At 39.0% G+C, this 27,410-nt stretch overlaps 4 protein-coding genes and 1 pseudogene across 5 annotated transcripts; 3 read left to right on the plus strand and 2 right to left on the minus strand.

Moving 5' to 3' along the window:
* Positions 1,420-4,976, plus strand: LOC18768013 (annotated as a pseudogene). Its single transcript, XR_002272920.1, has 7 exons — positions 1,420-2,761; positions 2,980-3,108; positions 3,303-3,499; positions 3,640-3,850; positions 3,937-4,174; positions 4,332-4,485; positions 4,570-4,976. The product of XR_002272920.1 is annotated as a G-type lectin S-receptor-like serine/threonine-protein kinase At1g11410 (transcript).
* Positions 5,790-7,042, plus strand: LOC18766808 (late embryogenesis abundant protein D-34). The gene is made up of 3 exons (XM_007200040.2): positions 5,790-6,179; positions 6,301-6,579; positions 6,659-7,042. The coding sequence occupies exons 1-3, from the start codon at positions 5,844-5,846 to the stop codon at positions 6,821-6,823; spliced, it is 780 nt and encodes a 259-aa protein (XP_007200102.1). The 5' UTR covers positions 5,790-5,843; the 3' UTR covers positions 6,824-7,042.
* On the plus strand, positions 9,393-10,426 carry LOC18768403 (transcription repressor OFP12). Its single transcript, XM_007199142.2, has one exon. It carries the CDS (start codon positions 9,515-9,517, stop codon positions 10,241-10,243), a length of 729 nt encoding a protein of 242 aa, XP_007199204.2. The 5' UTR covers positions 9,393-9,514; the 3' UTR covers positions 10,244-10,426.
* Positions 12,631-14,212, minus strand: LOC18766284 (40S ribosomal protein S18). Its single transcript, XM_007200410.2, has 4 exons — positions 14,109-14,212; positions 13,845-14,005; positions 13,157-13,345; positions 12,631-12,965 (listed from the first exon to the last, which is right to left on the minus strand). Exons 1-4 carry the CDS (start codon positions 14,109-14,111, stop codon positions 12,860-12,862), a joined length of 459 nt encoding a protein of 152 aa, XP_007200472.1. The 5' UTR covers positions 14,112-14,212; the 3' UTR covers positions 12,631-12,859.
* On the minus strand, positions 14,743-23,965 carry LOC18766697. Its single transcript, XM_020570197.1, is given in 10 exon segments — positions 14,743-16,501; positions 16,613-16,823; positions 17,272-17,371; positions 17,718-17,804; positions 18,805-19,064; positions 19,528-19,610; positions 19,746-19,887; positions 20,387-20,730; positions 20,733-23,070; positions 23,162-23,965. Coding segments are annotated over 9 exon segments (4,719 nt in total). The 5' UTR covers positions 22,918-23,070; positions 23,162-23,965; the 3' UTR covers positions 14,743-15,194.

Consider the following 27,410-nt stretch of genomic DNA (forward strand, 5'->3'; position numbering starts at 1 on the left):
TATTATATTATATACTTATATAATATTTACAAATCTTAAGCCACAGTATTTATTTATTTAGTTAACTTCCAATACATATATAAACATTCTTATATTATAAGTATATATTATATATATTCATTATCTTGTCTTAGTACTTTTTTTTTTCTTCAGTAAAATAGTTATATATTGATTTTTTCTTTCGTAATGGGGTGGGTCGGGGAACCTATTCCCCAACGAATGTAGGGATAGAGAATCCCCGATATGAATATTGCCAGTATAAAGCGAAGATGGGAGAAAAAACTTAATAGAGATGAGGATGAGAATGACATACCCACTCTCAATTCGAGCCATTACCATCCCTACCCACCCCCATCATTGTTCCTAAATTTGACCAGCCCAACAAATACTATATATTTTACATCAACGTTTACAGATTATATTTTTTGGTGGGCCAAAGATGGATTGATCGCATTCTACAATGCTCTTTTTTTTTTCTTTTTTTTTAAATTTAAAATTTATGTCAATCTAATTTTACAGTGCTACTTACCCCATTGTTAATTATTTAGTTAAGTGTCACCACTAAATCATTGACATGTATCCCTTATCTCAGGTGATTTCAAACTTAAAAAGGAAGACTAGAAAGGGGTAGGGAAAACTCATACACAGGATACGTAGGGCTTGAACCCAGGATCACTTGAGAGCATAACAAATTAGATTAGAATTTAAGAAGAGAAATTGACAATTTTTTTATTTGGTAACTTAAGTACAGAATTTATTAAATAACACGTGGAAAAAATCGTGAAAATTAGGGGCATCAAATTCCCGAATTTAATTTCCATCAAAATAGGCGTCATTTCACAATTTCCATAATGCAATTTATAAAATTCTGTCATTTACAAAATTCGACATACATAAATTCAAACACTGAAATCTTCAATTGCCAGTAAATGAAATGATAGAAATATAAATTTCATCATTTAAGAATTCTATGTAATTTTCAATTCCTTCTTAGAGTATAACATTAACATCAACAATATTGTAAAGCTGATAGGGTGGACTTCTTTGTCCGGTAATAATACTGTATTCAGTCAATTCCTTGAAGAGATTTAAGAATCATTGGAGTGTGAGATTGTCTAAGAAACTTCAAAGTTTGAACAACATGAGGGATTGCCGAGGTTTTCTAATGCGTAATACTATCCTCTCTCGCAGTCAGATATTTTTATTGAATGAAGAAAAAAGAGGGACCTTAACCTGTAAGACTTGGAAAATCTCATAAGTAGCGTGACCTGCTGAAATGTCATCCATGTCTATGACTTCCTCGCATATCAACATCTGAACCTGAAAGTCGCTTAGTATTTGTCATCTTAGTGAGATAGGTGAAACATTTTCTACTTGAGAACAAATCCAACTATGTTTCTTCCTTTAGCACTTAATTGCATGACTCATTGAGAAAGTTAGCCATGAATTCTACTACTAGATGGTTTGCCATGAATATGATTTTGCTCAACTTCTTTCCAATCCTCCCCTCTTCCACTTCCATTGTCATTGGCTCTATAAATCCAAATCAAACCATGAGAGATGGCGATGTTCTTCTCTCCAGTACTAAAATCTTTGCACTTGGGTTTTTCAGCCCGGCCAATTCTCGTAACCGGTATGTTGGAATTTGGTACAACAATGTTCCAAACCAAACCATTGTCTGGGTTGCAAACAGAGACAACCCCATCATTCCTGTCACTGATAATAATGCCTCTGGAGTTGGACTTCTAGCTGTTCATGGAAATGGAGGCCTGGTCATCTATGGGAAGGACCAAAATACCCCTCTTTGGTCTGCTAATGTTTCAGTCTCTTCGCCAAACAATTCCATGACAGCCAAGCTTTTGGATACAGGAAATCTTGTTTTGCTTGAGGACGATGGTTTTAGCCAAAGGGTATTGTGGCAAGGCTTTGATCATCCCACAAATACAATGCTTCCATTCATGAAACTTGGGCTAGACCGGCGGTCCAAGTTGAATCGGTTTCTCACATCATGGAAATCTAAAGATGATCCGGGAATCGGTAACTATTCGTATCGGATAGACCCAAGTGGGTTTCCGCAGGCCTTTTTATACAAGGGTCAAGCTCCACGCTGGCGGGCTGGGTCATGGACCGGAGAGAGATGGAGCGGTGTGCCCAAAATGAGAAACTTCATATTCAACGTTAGTTTTGTGAACAATCAAGATGAGTTATCAATTATGTACATGAGTGAATCAATCCTCTCGAGGATGGTGCTCGATGAATCAGGAGTCGTTGTACGGTCTATATGGCATGATCAAGGGCAGCAATGGATCAAGTATTGGTCTGCCCCAGAAGAGGAGTGTGATGAATATGGGAAGTGCGGTGCCAATAGCAATTGTGACCCATCCAATATGGCTAAGTTCGAGTGCACGTGCCTACCCGGATACGAACCCAAGTTGCCACGTGATTGGTATTTGAGAGATGGGTCGGGTGGGTGCGTGAGGAAAAGCGGAGTATCTATCTATATGTGGAAACGGGGATGGGTTCGTGAAGGTTGAACATGTGAATCTACCCGACTCATCTAAGGCACGTGTGAACATGAATTTGAGTTGGAAAGCATGCCAGCAGGAGTGCTTGAGAAATTGTTCTTGCAAGGCGTGCGCAAAAGCAGACGAGAGATGGGGAGGGTTTGGATGCGTGACATGGCATGGGGACTTGATGGACACTAGAACATTTTCGAATGCTGGCCAGGATTTCTATGTACGAGTTGATGCAATTGCGTTAGGTAGTTGGTTCATCTCTTTTTCCTTAAAAATCAAGATCATTTTTCACTCGATTACACTTCATTGAAATAGTTCGTTTATCCATTTGTTCTTCTAATTTTATCTCATTATAATGCACTATGACTATAGTATGTAGTTAGTCCTTTTATTGAAAAAATTTCCACCATCTTACTAATCTCAAATTTTGCTGGATTTTATTTGTGTTTTTTTACCCTTGAAGCTCAATATGCAAAGTCAAATCGTTCACTTAACAAGAAGGGAAAACTGGCAATTTCTCTAGTTTCTGTTCTGGTGTTCCTTCTTCTTGTAGTTCCCATTTCTTATTGGTTGGTAAGGAGGAAAAGAAAAGGTGAATATCTGATACAAATTTATTTTCTTTTCACTATTCATTTGTCACCTAATTGTTCTGCACTGAGATCACCCACATCAATAAATCCTCCTTTCAAGAGATGAATCACACTTTAGTCTGATCATAGAAATACAAGTTGTGCTTGCTAATGAAACAAAGGCTAGATAGATTACTTGTTCTGCATTTGATGGCAGGTAAGCAAAGACAAAATAAGTATTCCTCTAGAGTTACCACAAGGTCAACCTACTTTGAAGATTCTACTGCAGAACTTGATGAAAGCAGTATGCACTCAGACATACCATTCTTTGATCTAACAACCATAGCAGCGGCCACGGACAATTTCTCTCTCGCAAACAAGCTTGGAAAGGGGGGTTTTGGCTCAGTCTATAAGGTAGTTGTCTTTGAATAATTTCTCAAATCAGAAATCAGATTTTTGTGAATATGCCTCGGTTTTTAGTTTTGCATGCACAAGAGCACTTTCAAGGGCACGAGAATGTAAATTTCATACAAAAATGTGGATTATATTTTCAGGGTGTGCTTTGTAATGGAAAAGAAGTGGCAGTGAAAAGATTATCAAAACATTCTGGTCAAGGAACTGAGGAATTTAAGAATGAAATTGTGCTGATTGCAAAACTCCAACACAGGAACCTTGTCAGGATTTTAGGTTATTGCGTTCAAGATGAAGAGAAGATGCTAATCTATGAATATGTGCCAAACAAAAGCTTGGACTCTTTCATATTCCGTATGTCTTCCTTTTGCTTTATTTTGTCACTTGAAAACTAATAAGGAAGCAAGAATTTAATCTATTTTCTTACTTTTAACATCCAGATGACACAAAAAGAGCACTTCTAGATTGGACAGTACGCTTCGGGATCATCTATGGGATTGCTAGAGGGATCTTGTATCTTCATCAAGATTCGAGATTAAGGATTATCCACAGAGATCTAAAGGCCAGTAATGTTCTACTGGATGCTTCTATGAACCCCAAAATTTCAGATTTTGGTATGGCTAGAATATTTAGAGGAGACCAAAGTGAAGCGAATACAAGTCGTGTGGTTGGAACATAGTAAGTTAAAAATTTCTCCAAATGTTTAAGATATCACAATAGTTTCTAGATTCACAAGACCACCAACTGATGGAATACTTGATAATGCATACAATTCATAGGCTAATTTCAACATATTCTGTCTATGCTTTCGTAATCACTTTTCTTTTTGATGCAGTGGTTATATGTCACCAGAGTACGCAATGGAAGGACATTTTTCAATGAAATCTGATGTATATAGTTTTGGAGTTATACTCCTAGAAATCGTTACTGGCAGAAAAAATTATGGTTATTACCACGACAAGTATCCCGGCGTAAATTTGGTTGGACATGTAAGTTTACTGGCTTTGTGGAAAACGATGTAGTTTTTCCCTTACTTATTCATGCTAACTTTGATTATCTAAAATCGTTTTTAGGTTTGGAACTTGTGGAGAGAAGGTAAAGTCTTGGAAATCGTCGATCCATCTCTGGGTGAATTGTACCCTGTCGATGAAGTTGTGAGATGCTTCCAAATTGCACTCTTATGTGTGCAAGAGTATGCCACTGACCGGCCAACCATGTCAGCAGTTGTTTTCATGTTAGGGAATTATGATGCAGCAGTTCCTTCACCCAGACAGCCTGCATTTTTGTTACAGAGAACTTATGATGCTGGAGACCCATTAACCAGTACAGAAGGAGCTAAGTCTATGAATGATGTTACATGTACTAGTGTACAAGCTCGCTAAAAGGCCTAGGCCACAAAATATTGGATGTTAAGCTACGGCAACTATAGCAGCCTGCGTCAAAATTATTCACTTAAGAGGCTTTTTGGTTGCTGCATTCATGCACAAGAGAATATGTTTGCTTGGCGAACAAAAGCTTGGACTTTTTCATAATTGGCATACCTTTCAATTCACAAGTACCCATTACCGTAATTTGATAAACCATGCTTAATTTCCCAACTCTGCATAATTTCCCTTTTTTTTTATAAATAAAATGCGTGTGTATGTATAGTATAAAGGTTTATGCAAATTAGAGGCCCTCCCAATTTGAAGATCTGAACGGCCACCACAAAACAGGTGGCCGTCTTGCCGGCACGTGGCCAAGGCCTCCCCCAATTAAATAGAAGTAAGTCAATTACAATGTGAACCTTAATGAGCTGCGTTACATTTGGACTGAAAATTCTTTTTTGGACTGATGATGCTGATGGATCAAATATTATTGCAAGGACTGAAAAATGGCCAATTTCTAAATTAGGTTAAGTGGGGCCTAGCCTACTTTCATCTTCAAGAAAATTCTCTCCTGGTCTTAAACCATGATATCAGAGCCCATCAAGCTTGGGCCGCAGCCCAATTTCATCTTGTAAGAAAATTCTACGTGGTGACCTGTCTTAGCCGTAAGGATCAGGATAACACGTGTCCAAGTTTCTACTCGTTTGACGCCGAACACCGACCCAAGTCCAAGTGTCGCGGACTCGCGCGGGAGATGCAGCCCAACTTGAAACAGAGTGACCACCTGTAAACAAGCCCCAAAAATCCTCATTCTACACCCGCCACGTGTAAAGTTCAAAGACCCTGCTGTCAAATTCTCACTCATCCCATTCCGTACGTTCACATACCTATTTATATTTGTTACATATTGTGTTTCATTTGGGCACAACCTATACTCGTAAAACACACTGAAAAATAATCCCTGAAATTTGCGATCAAACATGAGCCAGGAACAGCCACGGAGACGACCTGACCAGTCCCCCGGTCAGGAACCCCTCAAGTACGGCGACGTTTTCAATGTTTCAGGGGAGTTGGCATCCCGTCCCGTTGCACCCCGAGACGCTGCCACAGCCCAGGCTGCTGAAAACCTAGTTCTCGGAGAGACTCAGAGGGGCGGCCCGGCTGCAGTCATGCAGTCGGCAGCCACTTACAACGAGCGCGCTCGGCTCGTTGGCCACAGAGATGCCACAAAAGTAGCCAGAGAAGAAGGAGTGTCTGTTACAGAAGGAATTAATCCCGATGGCAACCGCGTTGTTACCGAACACGTTGGTGGACAGGTACAAAATTTCATATATATATATATATATATAGAAGATGAACATTTATAATTATGTGTTCCTATGTATGTTGGTCTAGCTCAATTTGTCACTTAAATTTATTGAAATTTTTTAAGTCTAGGTTGTGGCCAAATATGTGGAACCGCCTTTGCCGATGGGATCGCCAGGAGGAGCGCTGGACCGTGATGCAATTACAATTGGTGAAGCTCTCGAGGCCACTGCTCTGTCAGCAGGCGACAAACCCATTGACAAAAGCGACGCCGCTGCAATACAAGCCGCCGAGATGAAAGCCACTGGGAGAACCGAAATAGATCCCGGGGGTGTTGCGGCCATGGCTCAGTACGCAGCTTCTGTTAACCCGCGCGACGTCAACAAGAAAAAACTAGGCGATGTGCTAGAGGTACGTAATTTGAAAGATTAATTGATCATTATGTTTTAGGGGGATCTGTTAATTTAATTGTTTCGTGAAAATAATGAAGGATGCGACTCAAAAGCTGCCAGCGGACAAAGTTGTGACGAGGGAGGATGCGAAGGCGGTGATAGGGGCAGAGATAAGGAACAGTCCGACTATGAGCACCACTCGTGGAGGTGTGGCTGAATCGTTGGCCGCAGCCGCGAGGCTTAACCAGAACACTGGAAAATAAACCTACAAGTCTAGATCTATATAATGTATACGTACAGATATATATGTGCGCACGCATGCATGGTTAATTTTGCGGTTGTAACCTTCTCAAGGAGTTTTTAGTTTCTGTTAGTGCTACAAGTTGCTACAATAATGTAGACATATATTTTGCGTTATAAGGAGTTGTCTAGTCAATCATGTAACCCAAGTGTTTGGTTTAAAGTATAAACATGTTTCCATATATAGTTTGGGTTCGCAAATGTTGTCGCTATAACCCCACATATTACATCTCTTTGTAGTTCAGATAAATTGAAAAATTATTATTGGGCGTTTATATTGAACTACTCAACACACTTCTTTAATAGAGAATCAATTGTAGAAATTCTTCGATAATTAAAGTAAGTGTATTCAGTTTAATTCACATAAGAAACAATCTTAAAACAATTCAATATAATATTCCTCCATCACCTTAAAAAGAAAAAGAAAAAAGAGGTGTAAATGCACTTCAGTGGAAGCACAAAATCCTATACAAAGGGAACATAAGTTTTACAAGATTTCTTGAAAATCAGAGTTAACATGTCTAAATTATGTATTAGTGCCAGAAGACTGATCCGTACAGATGGGTTGGCAGGGATCAATGAAGATATGAATATTTTAAAATAGAGTAACCAAATAATTATTAATTTAGGAGAATCATAAGTACTTCTGATTTGGGGGAAGTTTCTTGCTATCTGATTCATACATATGGCTTGGTTGGCTGCCGGTTTATATATGTCTACATTTTCCAGCAAAAGAACCAATGAAATTAACAGCTAGGAGGATCTAAGATCTCATATGCTGAAGATTGAAGAACCTCTCCTCTGACTCCTCTGACTCTCAGTTATCTTCTTGTGCTTCCCTCCCTCCTTACCCCACACGATCGACAAGTCAGTGGAAGGCTTCCTCTATAAATAATTGATTTGCTCGTGGCCATGATAGGCTTACTTGATTTATTTATTTATTCAATCTCTGGTTTCTTTGCAAGTCCATTGACAAATGATATCCCAATGACCAAAAGATGAGAAAGAACACCTGTTCTTTTTCAACCTTTCAAGTTTCAAGGAAACAGGGGTTGTGTTGTGTGTAGGGCTTATGGCCGATCGTATTGAAAACTGAGTGTGAAACACACTTAAAGCAACTAGCTACCTACTCTCTCTCTCACATCAAAATCTTGAAATCAGCTGTGCTTTGGTGGCAGTGGGGATGTTTATCGATGCCGACGTACACATTAACTCAATCATCCCAACACGAAACTCAAAAAATTTGACAGAAAGATATATTCGTGCATTTGATGGAAAAGAAACATTATAATAAGAAAATGAACACTTGAGAGAGATTGATTAACCAACGATGTTGCCAAAAGTCTCCAAAGCTTTTTCAGTTTTTTCAGGTGATGTTGATCTTTCAATACACTGGTTTTCTTTTTCTGGCAGCCCATTTCTTTTTAGACAAACTTTTGTGTTTTGTCTTCGTCATCATGCATGGATGTTAAAATGAATTTTATTAGTTAGCCATGGAGCTAGCTTAGCTCCTAGCTTCTTCTGTCAATGAAGAAGGAAATAAATAATTGTTGATGGATTTGACATGTGGTGGATAGAGATAGGCTGCTTTTTCTTGTTTCCAACATGGAGTGGAGATGTATATGAATATGATGGGTAGGGTACCCAAAAAATGGGGGATTAATTGGGTTTTGGTTTGGGACACGTTCCATGAATATCAATGAATTGAAGCAAAAAATGTTAGTTGGCTTGGCTCTGTGTCTGTGGCCAGGCCAAGGGGTCACCAGCACCCCCACCACTACCCCCATGTGCATGGTCTGTCCAATCTTGTGATTTGGTTGGAACCTATATGTACCTTCTTACCCACCCATTTTCCCTCCTTCAAAACCTCACGTTCGCTAACTATTTTATTCACAGTTGAATTCACAAGTTTCTAGTTTGAGTATGAGCAAATTTACCTCATGAAAATTGGATAGATATTCAGTCAGGAATATACTTTTTTCAAAAATACAAAAGAAAAGGTTGCTCACACGTCCTATTAAGATTCTATATCTACGAGGATTCCAACATAATAAGATCACTCATCTACCAAGCCAATACCCTTTTTCGATGAACTAGTCCGGAATATACATATAATAAAAGCATATGTATAAAATTATTACATAACTGTGGGACCAAATACGTGAGAGGTCCTAATTGGAAGATCTATAAAGTGATAAGATAATCTAAACCGTTTGATCCATCACTGTCTTCTTTAAATTTCAATAGTGACAGTGTAATGCAGAAATAGGAAAAGTAACAAAAATCTGTATGTGTATATATGTATGTTATACTGTACTGTTAGCTTTTAGTTATCTTCAACTTGAAACAGATAATTTTTCCCATCCCATGATGTGAAAGCTCACCTGCGTTTATTTATGCACCTTCCTTCAATTTAATCAAAATTATGAGAAATTACGTGACGTTATTACCATGAACATTAAATATTTACTAATAATATACTATGATAAATTATTTGCAAGTACAAGTGATGACTCAAATTTCTCAGAAACTTCGAGTTTGCTACTTCACCAACTATATATATCTCTGTATATGACTAAACACACTGCTCACACAGACGGACTCTCTCTCTTCTTCCTTCTAATCTCCCACTCTCTCTAACACCAACAATAGAAATGCCAAACACACTAGGAAGAAACCTAAATCTCTGCTTCACAAAGATCACACGGCCACTCACTCTCCACTCCCCAGATAACGATCACAGCAGTCCATTACCCACCACCGCCGCCGACGCCGCTACCGCCACCACATCCACGTCATCAACCTCATTGATGATAAAAAACTTCAACTCCCTCTACGACGACCAGTACATGTTTGACTCCACCACCACCTCCAAATCCCTCAGCTCCTCCTTCGTCTCCTCCTCCGAAACCGAAACCGACGCCCCCGCCGCCGACTTCGCCACCGCTTTCGCCTCCCGTCGCTTCTTCTTCTCCTCCCCAGGCCGCTCCAACTCCATCGTCGACCAATCCGCATCGCCACCGTCGTCCATTGCCGCCTCGTCAGAGTCCCCCGACCACAAGCTCGTCAACCACAGCGTGGCGGTCCCCACTTTTTCGCCGGACCCTTACCGGGACTTTCGGCGGTCCATGCAGGAGATGGTGGAGGCGCGTGAGGGAACGAAAAACGAAGAGGAGGAGGGCGGGAAGAATAAATCAAACTGGGAATTCTTGCATGAGCTTCTGCTGTGCTATCTTGCGCTCAACCCTAAGAGTACCCACAAGTTCATCATCGGCGCTTTTGCCGATCTTCTCGTCAGCCTCATGCCATCTCCCGGTGGGGGTGACGGCGGAGAATTACCCGAGTTCACAGCTGGCGTCTGTGAGATTTCACGGTGCGTCTGAAATAAAATAAAATAAAAATAATATTTTTGGCTTGTATGATATTTTAATTATTAGCAGTAAATGTAATATTTGAATGGATCGGCGGTGATGGGATTGAAGAAGAACCCAAGAAGTCGGTAGTTTTATTTTTGTTGTTGTTTTCAATCACATCAAACAACTCTAACTCAGTCTTTGTCTCCCTCATCTTCTTCTCTTCCATAGCTTGTCCTTGTCAAATATCAGCTTTATACGCTGAAATTTTGACAGGGCTTTTGTTTTTTTCCATCATTAGCGTAGATTGCGTTGAGAAAAAATGGACTTTTGTGACGGCCCAATTAAATTACTAGCCAGCCCTTCTTCAGCCCCAGCTGGCGGAGCCAGAAACTATCATCGCATTTACATGGGGTTTTTGTTCATATTAAGTTTTTGGCATGTGGGTTTTGTTCAACTCATAAACCTAATTAGCCTGTTTTGGTTTGGTTAACTATTGCTATTAGGTGAAGTTGATAATTAATGGAGTTACCTATTAGGTGAAGTTACTTAACTCGGACGAAGAAGCATATGCTACGTGACTATATTACCGTAGTATTATATAATTTTTGATGCTAATGGGCTTGACTGGTTCTCTTCTCACCTTTTGAATCCAAAGACACTTCCATGTTCAAGTTCAACCACTCTCCTGACTTTCGGAAATAGATATTAGTGGTTGATTAGATTATTTTTGGAGTTAAATATTATAATAAACAAAAGAAAGTGTACTTACCAAGTCAGGAAACAAGACAAATCCGTGCTTTTTAACAAATTGTATAGGTTTTGTTAAAAAGAGGAAAAATGTTAATATGGATATAAGCATGCTTAATTACTTTAAGAAAAAGCATCCATATATACAAATATGTAAACGATTTGTCGATTGGTGGAAGTTTCCCAAGCAGAGAGAGAGCAAAATCGAAGTTTAGTCCCATCACCTAATATCACTGCTACGCTTTGACATGGACTCCACAGTTTCACTTTTCTGCAAGTTTAAGCAGCACATGACTATTTTCTAATAAACCCCTTTACTTCCCAAAATTACAAAATATGTGGGAAAGGAAACCAATCCAATAGTCTTGTAGGAATTGACAATTGGTTCACGCAAACTAAACGTAGGTGCCTACTTCTTGAAAACCTTTCATATCTTCGTTTCATTGTCATTCTCTGTGTCTCTCTTCTCATTTTATCCATTAGAGAACGGGAGAGATAAAATAATGAAACGGGCAAATCTTGTGCGCCCGCCGTTTTCATGATTAATTAGAAACTACTTGTTTAAATAAGAGTATTATAAAACTACAAGTACGTACAAACGCAGTGTAATTGACATTAAACGATGCTGATTTACGGGGAAATAAATTAAATTAAATGATGCACCTCATACAAATTATATGAATAAGGTAGGGTACAGTGTCTGCAGACTCAATGGTGGTGGGGGTCTGCTTGATAATTGGGAAAGTCTATGCACTCAGACAAAATGGGCAGAAGGGATCAGGGAATCTTGTTTTTGTCTCTCTTTTATTTATTTATTTTATCTCAATGCTTCTGCCTTCTGCGCATATATAATTTGTTTATGGTTCAACTTGAAGCTAAGGACAGATTGGGAACCCATCATATTATTATACATTGTACATGTAAACATGTGCTCGTATGGTTTTTGCACAGTTGAACTCTCACCACCACCCCAATTATCGAAAATAATCATCCATGGAACCTTCATTCACATGTTAGTACTTTGAGCTGTGCATGGTCAGTTATCCAAATGCCCCGTAGGTTATTTTTGATTGTTGATGGTCAGTTATTACTGTACGAATGCTATTGTAAATAGGAAGAAAAGCAATGAGGAGTAATAGAAAATACAGTGCATTACGTTTGGACGTCCACATAAGAAAAAATAAATATATATACATATGATGGGTTAATCACCAATTCAATCCACACGAGAGTAATTTCTAACCGTTGATGTATGTGAAACTCATGCCTCATAATAATTTTATCACTGAGTAGTATATAGGCTATTGAAGCCAAGCCGTTACTAGGCCCACCGTTGTCCGTTCTGGGCTCAATGTGGCATCAGGGTAGACCAACGATTAAACCCAGAATGGCCCAGAAGCTTTACAATGTAGGGCCCAGAATGAACCAAGCCCAGGGTAGGACAAATCCTACTTGTTTACACAGAAGCTACAAAAATTCATATCCAGCCAAAACTTTCTAGTCTTTCAAATTAGAATTTTTTTGTCGAAATCCATGAACTAGAAAGTACGATAGGAAGGATTTCAGACATTGAAGACACTAGGTAAAATTGCAGGGCAGATAGTAGATGTGCCTAAAAGTACACCAATTTCAATTGGATCCTTTGGTTGCACTAGCAAAAAATTAGGTGACACCAAAACAAAGGGCTTCAGAATTTTGGAACACATTCACTTTGGAAATTACAATTAAAGAAACTATGCCTCAGTTAAAATAACAAATACGTCCCAGAAATAATCCAAAACAGGTATTTTCAGAGTTCAAAGACATTCTCAGATATACTAAAGAAGCAAAATTTCTCAAGCTAAAATGAAAACATCATCAGCAAGGAGCTTAAGAAATAGAAATTGCAAAAGCAGACTATCGCTTCTTGGAGACACCAACAGTCTTTCCCCTGCGTCCGGTAGTCTTGGTGTGCTGCCCACGTACCCGGAGACCCCAGTAGTGACGGAGACCACGGTGGTTCCTGTCAGAGCACACACAATTTATCAACTCGATACCAAATGAAATCTGTTAAAGCAAGCCAACAGCATTACAAGATACAAGAAACCCAATCAAATTCACTTGCAAATTCCACGTTCAGAAGTCCTTATCAAATGCAAGACACAAATGATACATATTTCACCCACTAAGCTTAATTGATGGTGAACAACAAACCTGATCTTCTTCAGGCGTTCGAGGTCATCCCTCAGCTTCATGTCCAATGCATTGGAAACAACTTGAGAATACCTCCCATCCTTGTAATCCTTCTTCCTGTTCAAAAACCAGTCTGGAATTTTGAACTGGCGAGGATTCGCCACAATGGTCATGAGGTTATCAAGCTCCGCAGCAGAGAGTTCTCCAGCTCTATCATCCGCATAAAACCCACAATATACAAGTCAAATGAAGCTGAATGTAGCAATATTAAAAATAAACTAGGTTCTTTGTAGAGAGTTCTCCAGCTCTATCATCCGCATAAAACCCACAATATACAAGTCAAATGAAGCTGAATGTAGCAATATTAAAAATAAACTAGCTTCTTTGTATGCACTACATTTTGAAGCAGATGGCACAACCTATACTGTGCATTCTAAAGCCATAATTTTAAGAGGAGAGAATTAGCAATCATATTGGAATCTAAAGCACCCAAATATAAATATGGAAATAGGATCCAAGATTCTCTATCAGAAGCATACGCATTTTCTTATCAAAATAGTTGACTTCAACTCGTATCACTAAGTAGAAGACCAATATTTTCAATCAAAATAAAGTAGTTGTTCTTCAATTTAGGATGAGCAAAGCTAAGCTATTTCTATATCCCATACAAAATCGGATAAAATGATGGAGGGGCTGAAGAGAAAGGTACCTCTTGTTCATGTCGACATCGGCCTTCTTGCAGACAATGTTGGCGAAACGACGACCGATACCTTTGATGGAGGTTAGGGCAAACATGATCTTCTTCTTGCCGTCAACATTTGTGTTGAGCACACGCAGAATGTGCTGAAATTCTTCGTTCGCTACCAGAGACTGCACATTCCAAATCCCAGCCACAGAAAATTAAAATATTAGTCAACATTTAAGACATTAGGATCCAGAGACAGATATAGAGAGAGAGGGAGAGAAAGATAACCATGGCTAGGGGTTTAGATCTTGAAGCTTTTTGTGCAGCTCTTTGCCTGTGTGAGCGTGAAGACAGAAGCCTAGCAGCGTTGCGAACCCTAATTTTAGGCGCCGGGTACTTGATGAATGATTTATATACTCCAAACAAAAATGGGTACCTATCTTTTGGGCTTAGGGCCCAGCCCATGATAAATGCGTTATTTTTCTTTTCTTTCCAAGCCAAATTAATCATATGTTTTTTTTCTTCAGTGGTTTTTAAAAATAATTTTTTTATATATTAAAGTTTGCAACTACAGCAGATAGAGAAGAAAAAGAGAACAACAGAAAAGAGAAAGTGGGAAAAAAATGCATAGAATAGTTTACACTATAAAACTAAAATTAACTTAAAATGGTTTTCTTTCGAGTCTACATTTTTTATTATACAAACGGTATTAGGTGAGGGGGGTTTTCAACTTAAATCTATGTATTCACCTTCCTTTCTTCTCTCCTCAATTTTCTCAAGTCCTATCCCCCTCTCTTTAATTTCTCAAAAAGAAAACAAAAACATAATCAAACATGAACTCGGGACAAGTTTCGATCATGAACTTGTTACCAGCTTAATGCTATCATACCACCGCAACTGTGATGAATCGAAGAGAAGGAAAAAGAAAGCATGGCAAACAATCAATGAGCACCAAAATGAAACGCTGTTTTCATGGTTAAGCAATGGATCTTTCATATACAACGAGCACCAGAGGGGCAAAAAATATACAACCCTCCAAGGCAGCATCTAAATCTTCCATTGTGCTAAGCTATAAAATGCTACGGCTTGGTGATCTTCCTAACTGTACTTGAAAGAAGTAAAAAAAAAAAAAAAAAAAGTTTACATATTTACTCCCAGCAATGGAACAAGCTTGGCTCCTCGACCAGCTGCTTCAAGCTCTACCGCCTAACTAAAAATCATGGAACCAAAAACTGTATTTGCTTTCTATAAGATGAGAAAATCGGTTTATCAACCCTTGCCAAAATACTACTACAAGTAGTACTCTTCTGTCGTAGATTGCTACCAAAAGCCTCCTGCTTACACTACTTACTGTCAATGTACATCAAAATAAGATCAACTAGCCGGGTTTGATACAATTATCACCTCAGAAGTACCAGCTGAGTTACCTCCACTAGATCCACAGTGAAGAGCCACCACAGAAGTATTGTTTGGGTCACACTGTGCATCACTTGTATTATCAACCCAAGTATCAAACTCAGATGGCTTTAAGGATGGAGACCCGTTGGGAGTTAAATCCACATCAGTGACATCAGGGGACTTGGTAATTCCATTACTTTGAAGATTTGCCCCAGCACTTATATTATCAACCTGAGAATCAAACTCAGATTGCTTTAAGGATTTTGTGTCCGTCGGAGACCCGTTGGGAATTAAATCTACATCAGTGACATCAGGGGACTTGGTAATTCCATTACTGTGAAGATTTGCCCCAGCACTTGTATTATCAATCCTAGAATCAAACTCAGATTGCTTTAAGGATTTTGTGTCCATCGGAGACCCGTTGGGAGTTAAATCCACATCAGTGACATCAGGGAGCTTGGTAATTCCATTATTTTGAAGATTTGCCACAGCACTTGTATTATCAACCCAAGAATCAAACTCAGAGTGCTTTAAGGATTTTGTGTCCGTCGGAGACCCATTGGGAGTTAAATCCACATCAATGACATCAGGGGACTTGGTAATTCCATTACTTTGAAGAGTTGCCCCACATGAATGATGAGAATTTAACGTACAATAACCTTCAAAATCATCTGCTTTTTGGTGTGCCAATATGGAAGTCAGGTGAAATGCATCACAGGAGACCTTCCTAGTTTCCTCAACTGTCACTGTAGGTGTATGCTCAGTAGCAGGATGGTTATATTCCGCTTCACAAGTCTCAAACATCTTTCCATTCAGACAAAAAGTAGATCCTGCGACCTGCAAATGTTGAGAACCATGATGTTTAAGGTCCTTGGCATCCTGAGATGCCTGCAGCTCAGTGGCGTTACTTTCAGTAGAGTGGCAAATAGATCCTTCATCACGAGAACTGAGGTTTTTAATAGTGACATCTTCTATCCTCACCTCACAGTCGATATTTTCAGTGCCCTCCCCGGAAGCAGAAAGGATCTTTATACCAGCGTCAGGGGCTTCAGAATCAACATGATGTAACGTGCAAGATTTGCTTTCCATTTCAGGTGCGATATTATGGTTCTGTTGGGTGTCCACTTCCACTGCCCTTACATCAGGAACTGAAGCAGAACTCTGGAATTCATTTCCACAGGGTGCAGTTGCTTCACTGCCAGACCCAGCCAAAAGCTTCTCATTATTATAAAATAACACCTCCTGCCCAGTTTGCTGATGCTCAAGTTCAGTGGACCCCAAACCTACAAGAGAAAATACAATCTCAATCATATAACAACCGGATACATTGACACAAATGATGGTTTCTGTAGATGATATAACAAGATACTCATCTATGCTGATTTCCTAAATACCTTCCAGAGGAATCATACTTGCTTCTGATAACTGCTTCAACAATGGTTTCTGTAAAATATCTACACCAGGGAAAACCAATATTTTCATGTTCTTCATCTTCTGCTTGCCTGATTCTTCAAGGGGCTTAAAACCAAAAACAGAAGTCCATGTTCCCCTAAGTTCCGAGATTGCAGGTATGACCAATTTTTCAACGTTCAAAGAGCAGAGAGCCTAAACATGGTTCAGAAAATGGCACAAAAAGAAATAGAAAGCTAAGGATCAGTACGCTATAAGGACACAAAAAGACTCTTCGCAATATTATGAAAATTCATGATTTACCTTAAACACTAAAAAAAAATATATCCCTATGATAACAGAGTTTGAAATTTAATCAGACATAAAGCAGACATTTAGACTTCTAAATCATGACAAATTCAGAAAGGGGGAAAACAAGAAAGAAACTTTTCAGATGTTAAAGAGTAAACAATTCGCTTTTGAAACACGAAGTCTTAGATTACCTAGAGATGGTAATTTCAATCTCATTACAAACTAGAATGGATTCCAGAATCAGCAGATAAAAACTTATGAACATGTTTCCAATAACTCCAAAAATGAGATAAAAAATGAAATTCAGCTTGTGAGCACACATGTAAGGCAGAGACATTCGAATTCAACATACAGATTCAATTGCAGTAAGAAGCCGACGGCACATTCCTTGACGCCTATACATATAGCGGGTCCCAATAAATGGCATCTCTGCTAAATAGTTCCCATGGATCCTGATCAACCAAGCAGTAACATAGTGTCAAAATATAATCGCGGCACACAAACTCACAAAAGTCATTCTACTCCTTGCTTAGGATTACAGCAAGGTATAACTCAATCCAAGAGAGGATATACAAGTAATTAATAAAGAAATAATTAGGGGAGTGGGTTTAAAAGAATTATCACGATCGTTTGTATGTTTTAAAGAGAGATATAAAAAAAAAAATTGAATTAAATACATCTATGAGACTTAATTTGCAGTCTGTGATAAAACTATACGTCTGAATGACATGCCCATAAAAACTTAGAAATTCTGCATGCATTAACTGTTGCAAGCAACATATTCATGAAAGTACATACCGGATGGATGCTGCTGATATGATCTCATCACCTCTCTCCAGAATTGCAGTGACGAATCCACCATAATTCAGTCTGCTAAAATTTGACCTGATGATTGAAAATTATATAATCATTAAAAGAACTATATTTTTCTACATGAGTTTAAAAATATTAAAGAGATAATTTGCAATATATGGAATGAAGCTTCTTTCAAACTTCTCTGAATGCAAAATACACACAAGTAGAAGATAAACATACAACTTAAATCATTTAGACCTCTCTACATAAAATTAGAAAAACGTGATAAAAAATTAAACAGCACTTGACTTTCATATGGTCAACTTCCAAAATTGTCCTTGCATGGCATGGCAAAAATCATCACCAACAAAATTTTCATTTTTGCAACAGCTGTTTGTAGAAACAAGAAAAGAACAGCAAAATAGCAAAACATAAAGTTATAAACACAAGGGTAATGAAAAGATAGGATAGGAACCTCCCCACCACTAGGGAATATGTAACACGCAAACGATAATTCAGATGTTTTTTTCCCTCATTTGAAATACTTGAAGTGGTTTGTCATTTTATTTCGGCAATGACCATCCTCATTAACAAATAATACTAGAAATAAAAACATCAATACAAGAAAATTTTCAAATTGGAAAAATGTAACATGTTTTCAATGGATATTGACATTCAATCACATGGAGAGAATTGGAAGATCGAACACTGTTTTCAAGTAATCACATGTTTTCAATAGATACTGACATTGAATCGGCATTCTGCAGATCCACGCAAATATTATCAAATGCTATACAAGGGCAACAGTGTAATTACATTGCAATAGATATTGACATTCAATCACATGGGCGTAGCATTTAAGGACCAGTTCAGAACAAGTCAAACTTCACTTTTCCTAGGTACATGATCCCAACAGCAACCACCTTGAACTTGAAGAATTTATATATTATGAGCACAAATCATACTTTTTAATGAGAAATTGAACACATACTTGTTCCAGGACAATGCGCAACAGTCTAAACCATTAAAAAAAGGTTTCACACCCATATATACACACGCACACAAAATTGTGAATTAAAGGTATGCTTACCCACGATTATACAGAATATTATGAATCAGATTGACTCCACTTCTGTGGTCAACCATAGGCAAAAAACACTCATCCATTATTAAAAATGCAACAGCCAGCTTGGAATTGCATTCAATCAGCTTTGAATCACAACCTTCCTCCTGTGGTGTATCGCAAATAGAAACATCTGAGCCAATATCAGATCTGCGAATAAGAGTCAATGAAAATCCTCCTTCTATTTCACGTCTTACACCAAGAAGCTTCTGCAGACTCTCAAATAACTGGTATGATAAAAAATGGGTAGAGAAATTTATCAAATGGATTTCCATCGGAGTAAGGAAAGAATGGGAAAGACATAAAAGGAAAAAGTTTGCCATTAAGTTTGGCAAAAACACAAATTAATCATTGCTCATTAGATTTAAAACTGAAAACACTCAAATACACAATTATATCAGCATTTAAATCATGCATGCATCATTAAAAATTCGTATATATGTATTACAGCCTTATAAGCATCTCTTAAAAATAGTGTAAGCAATCTTCCTACAACTGAAGCATTAAAAAACAAACTGCCAGATCTTTTAGCCCGTTGGCAGATGCATGCCGATCATGAATGCATGCAGCAATGCAACAGATCATTTTACTACTATAAACAGTATGTGAAGCTACAGATGCATGCAGCAACCCCTACATAAATATTGCAGTCCCAAGCTATTATTACCGCAACAGATCAGAATGTAATACCTCTTGACAATTCCTCCCACAGAAGGATAGTCCACGGGAATCATCATTTACAGCATCCTTTGCCTGAATACAGGATCGGTGATCTAGAAAGAAAACAGTTCCAATCATATTTTGCAAATGTACTCAATTTGGGTAATACGGATGAAATAATAATAACATTAAAGGATAACCAAATCAGGCTCAGATGAGAAAAAAGGTCTGGGAGGTAGAGTTAATACATTTTTCCTCACACAAATGGCAAGTAATTAATGCTGACGCGGCAATATTTTCATCGCCATCCCTTTGGCATGTGTTTCCGCAAAACATCCCACAAAATTTGCACGAACAATATACACAATGCCACTCACCCGAAGGGAACTTCTGCAAAAAATAAGAAGAGTTTTCATCTGGTAGAATAAATTTAAATCTATCTCTAAACGACCTAGAGGCATAAAAATCTCCAGTTTATAGAGACGTCAAACGGTTTTTATTTCTATTAAATGCATCTACTGTAGGGTAAGTACAACGTAACGAAAGGTATAAACTTTAGCATTGCAGGCAAACCAAAAACAGGTTATTCTTCCCTCAGAGTGTATATCTTATTAAATAAATTTAAATAGCATTGCAGTCCCTACTCTTTGACAAAATAAAAAATAAATAAAATGCTTCCAGTTAATTCTCAGGATATCCCAGTGTTCAATCAGATAAAGTGACACCCACCAAGGTCATTGCATATATAACAATGTGAACAAAAAACTCAATCCTTTAACCTATTTACGATGGCTCTATGGGGCAGAAGGGACAGTGATAAAATAGCAATATAAATTATTATCCCTGCAATTAGAGCAATCTATAAAATCAGCTGGCTTTGTATACATACTTTTATCTCTAAACAACTTTGGTGGAATGTTGATGGACAACCATCACAACAGATCAAGTCCCCACCATCTCCGCAGATTCCACAAGTATCATCATTTGGGTCTTCCCTGTTAACATCTACGAAGTGGAATCCACGACGGTCATATTCATCCTGTTTATTCCATGAGTCTAGCAGGCATTGCAAAAGGGAAGACCCAGAGTCTAGATATACATGTTTAAATGGCTCAGAGTAATCACTTTGGCATGAGTTACCAATTTCGAAAGTGGAAATTGTTTCTCTACAGCAACCACAATGAACTCCATCTCCTGTAATTCTACCCTCAAGAAGCACCTGTGTCTTCTCATGTTCATGTACTTCACTTTCGAATTAAGTGATAGGGTTCCCAAATCAATCATCCAGGCAAGTACTGTTCTTTTCCCATCATATGGTATGTAGCCATCATTTTCTGAATCTGCATTCTCAGAGTTGCGAACCAACAAAGCACATCGCTTTCTATTTTTCGTCTTATGTTGCTCATGATCCTTGACCAAACTTAACCTCCCCTTGCATGCTCTACTTGCTGAATCATCCTGCCCAATAAGCAAACGTTTCCCTTTCAGTGACTTACCCTTTTTTTTCCCCTTTTTCTCTTCAATAAGTCCATCCCCTCTAGTCCCACCCCTTCCCTTCTTCTTTTCATTAATTCCACCCTCCCTTCCATCTTTTCCCTTCTGCTTTGCCTTCTTCTTCCCCTCCCTTTTCTTAACAACTATCCTTTGTAGTTTGTTGACTTCCTCAGGTGGTATCGGAGTAAACTTGAAGCCAGCCTTACAACCCTCAGAATTACCTTCACCATTTTCACAATGATTTTTAAGAGCTTTGTAAGCCTTGGTGACTGACCAGTGAGTCCTTCCTGCTGGACTTACATACACTGCATCCTTGTATTCTTTGCCATTCCTAGGCCTATAGTCAATCGTCCAACCTGCACGCAGAATTAGTTCGACCATTTTATCTCTCACTAACTGTTTTTGCCTACTTCTGGCGAGTTCTCCATCTTGATCCTTCTGCTCATTTTTCTGTTCTTTATTTCCCTTTCTTTTCTGTTCACATTCTTTGTTTCCTTCTCCATCCTCATTCTCCAAATCTTTTTCTTTTTTATCCCTTTTATCTGGAGAAAAGGTCTTCACATCCAACACTTTCCCAATAATCCTCCTTTCCAGATTTGAACCATTAGTTGTAATTTTCGCTTTCATTTTTTTCCCCTTATCAAGCCTTCCTTTCAAAGCCACATTAGACCCCTGCACCTTAAGTGGTCTCCCTTGCTCGGATTTTAACTTCTTTCTCAACCGACCAACCACCAGACCACTCTCTTCCTTTTCTGCCTTCCGAGGTCTCCCGCGCTTACGTTTCAACTTCTTCTGCTTCTTTAATCCACCAGCTGACCTGTCACTTTCTTCCTTTTCCACCTTGGGCACCTTGGGTGGCCTCCCACGCTTGCCTTTCAACTTCTTTGTAAACCCTCCAACCAACTGACCACCCTCTTCATTTTTCACCTCAGTACATTTCTCATGAGACACATAACTCGCTCTACTTTTCCCAACACTCTCGGCCTTATCACACCCACGATACTCCACAAACCGTGACCGCAGAGCCCGACCTCCTATCCTTTCTTCCTTCATCTTTTTTCTCTCAATACCATCATCATCAATATCTTGGCCATCATCAACCCGCCTCCTCTTCTTCCTAATCTCACCTACTCCCACATTTTCACTCTCACCCAACTGATGAACCCCTTCATTTTTTACTGCAGTACTTTGGTTGTGCGACCCACCACCTTCTCTATTTTTTGTAACCAGAGCACCATCACTTACTGCCTTATCACACCCTTCATTCACCACAGACTGTGACCGCAAAACCCGACGAACAATTTGCACTTTACCATCCACCTCTTTTTCCTTCACCTTCTTTTTCTCAAGACCATCATCATCAATTTGCTTCTTCCCAATCTCAGCTGCTCCCACATTTTTAATCCCACCTGTATCACCATCTTCTCCACATTCCTCACTGCCCAACTGATGAACCCCTTCATTTTTTACATCAGTACATTGGTTGTGAAACCCACCACTTTCTCTACTTTTTGAAACCAGGGCACCACCACTTACTGCCTTATCACACCCTCCATTCACCGCAGACTGTGACCGCAAAACCCGACGAACAATTTGCACTTTACCATTCACCTCTTTTTCCTTCACCTTCTTTTTCTCGAGACCATCATCATCAATTTGCTTCTTCCCAATCTCGGCTGCTCCCACATTTTTACTCTCACCTGTATCACCATCTTCCCCACATTCCTCACTGCCCAACTCATCGCTTTTCTTCGCTTTATCACCCAGAATTTCTCTCTCAGGTTCCTCGGGACAGCTCGAAACCAAATGTGGACTGTTCTCACCGCCTGAATCAGAACCACCTTGCTTCAGCTCATCCCCTCTCTTTTCAACACCTAGCTTATCTTTATCAACCTTCAACTTGCCAGATCTCAAGCCCTCCTTCATCTCTTACAAACCCAACCAAACACCAAATCCCCGAAAACCCAGTTTCAGTTTTGTTTCAAAATAACTTCAACCAAGCCAAACCAAACACGCACACCCACACAACCTCCCTTGAATTTGATTACACAAACTCACCAGCGAAAAAAGAACCCAACCCTGAAACCAAAAATCAGTATTTATTTTTTATTTTTTATTTATAAAATAAAAACTAAAATCAGTGAATACTTGTAAACATGGACGGACTGACCAGATCACCGGCGAGAAGACGACGGTCAGCCAATGCAAGCAAACACAGGGCAATTCAGATGTCTCGCGACGTCGTCCGAGACACGTGCACTAAAAGCTTCACTGGTTCAGACATGGCGCTCGTGAAATCGGGGATTGAGGGGTTTAGAGGGAGGGAGGAGAGAGAAAGAGAGAGAGGAGTACTTGACAGAGACAAGAGGGCTTGGGGATTTTCAAGGTTTTAGGGAGAGCTTTACCTTACTCTTCTCACTTTCTTTTTCTTTTCTTTTATTTTTTATTTTTCTCTGTGTGCGTATTTTATAATTGTCCCTCGTTATTTGCATTCCGATTCCTAGTTTCCCTCCATAAAATTATATCTCAATCGAAAAAACATTTTTTCTTTTTTTTTTTCCAAAGACTTGGGTCGTTTCTTCGGCCCGTATGGCCCACAACTTTCTCCAAATAAGTCCATTTCACGTTGAAGTTTTCTACTAATTAATGCTATGCATATCTACATAGTATAGCTTATTAAATAATAAAGTGTGGTGCAGTTGATAAATTGTCATCTCTAGCTGTGAGCTACCTCCTATCTTGATAATAAGAGTGGCTCTAGCGAAGGAGCCCAGCCCGAGGCAAGGGCAGAAAAAAAAAAAAAATTTCGCTCCAGCGTGCAGCCCAGGCCCGGGTTTGGTGTGGGACCCACCAACTCGGGCCAGCCCAAAGGCCAAACCAGCCCCAGGTCCAAAACGCGGGTGCTGACGTCAGCGCTGGCGTCACGCTGACGTCAGCTAGGGCTGTCAAAAAATTTTTACCGTTGGCGCGTGCAATGCACGCGCCAACGGTAAAAAAATTTTGAATCAGCGCGCGCTGACGTCAGCGCTGACGCCAGCGCCAACGGTAGGCTGCCACGTGTCGCGCTCAGTGCCTTCCGATCTGCTTCTCCTTTCTAATCCAACGGCTGAGACTTTTTTGGGTGAAAAAAATATGAAAAAAAATTCTAAAAAATTCTAAAAAATTATGGTATTTTTTTCTATAAATACCTATCAATACCCTTCACTTTCAACACCAATACTCTTACATTTCATTATACTTCTACTAATATTCACTCTTTTTACACAACATTTTCCTCTTTTTCATCTAGCATTTTGATTTCATATTTTTATGGCTTCTTCTATCGAAACCGGAGGGGCTTGGAGCACAATGGAAGATGTTTCTTTGTGTGAGGCTTGGCTCCAAATTTGTCATTGTCCCGTGTCCGGCAATGAAATGAAATTTTTTCATATGTGGAAAAAAATTCATGCCGAATTTTGTGAAAAAATTCCGGGGTCTACTCGTACGGAGATGGCATTATCCAGTAGGTGGAAAATTCTCAATAAAGAGTTGGGAAAATGGAGAAATGCCCTAGCAAAAGCGATGGACAACTATAGAAGTGGGCAAAATCGTACTAACGAGGTAAGTATTTTATAATTTTTGTGTTATTAAGTTTAATCTCCTAATATATATATATTTTGTTAATATTGTTAATATTGCTTGCATTTTCAATATTTTGTTAATATTGCTTGCATTTTCAATATGTTGTTAATATTTCTTGCATTTTCAATATTTTGTTAATATTGCTTGCATTTTCAATATGTTGTTAATATTTCTTGCATTTTCAATATTTTGTTAATATTGCTTGTATTTTTAATATGTTGTTAATATTTCTTGCATATCCAATATATTTTAAATATTTATTGCATTTCCATTTTTTTGTTCAATAGATGATTCAAGCACAAATGTGGTTCGGTGCAACCGGGGGTGGCAAAAAAAGTTTCACCCATCATGAATGTTGGGAGGTGGTGAAATTTTGCAAACGCTTCGTAATTATTCCAACGGGTCCGGAGGTTGTGTTAAACGAGACGCCACTCCGTGATTCAATGACATCGGATTCACCTCTTGATTCTCCTATGAGTCAAGACTCACCCATCGAAAAGGAGCCGAGGCCCATTGGCCGAAAGGCCGCGAAGGCAAAGAAGAAGGGTAATTCAAGCAATCAAAATTCACAATTTTTGGAGGAAATTGCAAGGCAAAACGGCATAAGAATAGAAATGGAGCAAAAACGCCAAGAGCACGAGTTGGCCCTTGATGCTGAGTTTGCACGTGAAAGGGAGTATTTGCGCAAAAAAGATATGGACAAGACAGATCGGGAAACCATGGCGATGAATACAAGTCATATGTCCCCTGAAACAAAACAATTTTGGAAGCTAGAACGAAGGGATGTTATGAGAAGAAGACTTTTCCGGGATGATGGGCCTAGCAACACGGATTGGTTAAATGATGGAAACCATTAAATTAGTTAGCATATCTTTTATGTATTTGTATTTTAGTTGTTTTCTATTAAAGTTGTTATAATTCATGTATTTTATTTTATTAGTAATTCATAATGACTTGTATTACATTTCATTATTTAATAAACAAAGCATTCAATAAATTACCTTTTTATTCAACATATTCCATACTTCAAACAAAACATAATAAAATTAAAATTAAAAGTACAAACAAGGCACAATAATAAAAATAAAAGTACAAACAAGGCACAATAAAAATAAAAACACAACCAAACCATACTAAATAAAACATAAGCAAAGCATCTATTCTCCATTATTAATCTTCATTGCCTTTCACCGCCCATAGATGCTCCATCAAGTGAAATTGACGCATTTCATGAATATACGAAGATTGCATCTCCGTATATCGATCTATCATTCGGGTCATCAAATGACCATCCCTCACCAACGGTTCCGGCTCAAACGGTTCTCCATTTGGCCCCATGGGCCTTTCATAAATCCGTGTCAAAGCCGTGTTCATTGGATCCGGTTCGTAGACCTCTAAAGCATCATAATCGTACTCATCCTCCACAATCATATTATGGAGGATGATGCAAGTCATCATAATGCTTCTGAGGATCTCCTCATCAAACATGCGGGCCGCACCTCGAATAATCAACCACCTGGCTTGAAGGATGCCAAAACACCTTTCGACATCTTTCCTGTATCCCTCTTGATATGTAGCAAATAATTTTTGCTTCTGGGATCGGGGATTTGGAATGGTTTTGACAAAAGTCGTCCACCTCGGGTAGATTCCATCAGCTAGGTAGTATCCTGTCTGGTATACTGTATTGTTGACTTCATAGGTGACATTGGGGCCCTGACCTCTCAATACATCGTTGAAGACGGGGGATTGACCCAGCACGTTGAGGTCATTTTGTGATCCTGCAACTCCGAAGAAGGCATGCCAAACCCATGTGTCGAAACCAGCAACCGCTTCAAGGATGATACTTTTTTGGCCTTTTCGATTTCCATAATCACCTTGCCAGGCAGTTGGGCAATTCTTCCATTGCCAATGCATGCAGTCGATGCTACCAATCATTCCAGGGAATCCTCGAGCTTCGACTTTTTGCAGAAGCCTTTGGAGGTCCCTGGGAGTAGGTCTACGCAGGTAGTCCCTAGTGTACAGAGTTTCAACAGCTTGACAAAATCTTACCAAAGCCTCCAACGTAGTGGACTTCCCCATCCGGGCAATCTCATCCACCTGATCAGCAGATGCTCCATACGCCAACATTCGTATAACAGCTGTAAGCTTTTGCTCCGGAAGAAGCCCCAAAACCCCAGCAGCATCACACTTTTGAACAAAGTATGCATCATAATTGCAAATATCATGCATGACTTTATTGAACAAATGAGGTTGCATTCTAAATCGCCTTCGAAAATCAACATCAGAGTACAAAGAAGTTGGGATAAAATAATCTTCCAAAAGATTCTTACCCCTAGAATGCCTATGTCTTTCCACATTCCGGCGGCGGCCGGCTTGTGAACTATGGCGGCGACCTTGGTTCTCTTCTTCTTCCAAAGCCACTGTTATGAGAACTTGCTCATCGACTTGTCTCTGCAACTCATTGACTTCATCTGCTCTACGGTTTCTCTCTCTTCTTTCTCTCTCTTGTCTCTCCAAGCATCTCCTAAATTCTTCCATTCAGAATGAATGAAGTATGAATTATAAACTCTCAGAAATGAAAATATAGAAAGATGTGGTGTGAGAGGTATGAGCTGAGACTCTGGTTTTATAGAAAAATTTGGCAAGATAGACATGCCATGTGGCTTGATTTTATTGGATGAAAATCATATCTGAAATTTGAAATTCATCCGAAATTTGAACCCTAATTTGTATGAAATTCAAAATTTGAAATTCATCCGAAATTTGAACCCAAATTTATCTGAAATTTGAACCCAAAT

This window comes from Prunus persica, chromosome G8 (assembly GCF_000346465.2).
Source record: "Prunus persica cultivar Lovell chromosome G8, Prunus_persica_NCBIv2, whole genome shotgun sequence".
Lineage (NCBI taxonomy): Eukaryota > Viridiplantae > Streptophyta > Magnoliopsida > Rosales > Rosaceae > Prunus > Prunus persica.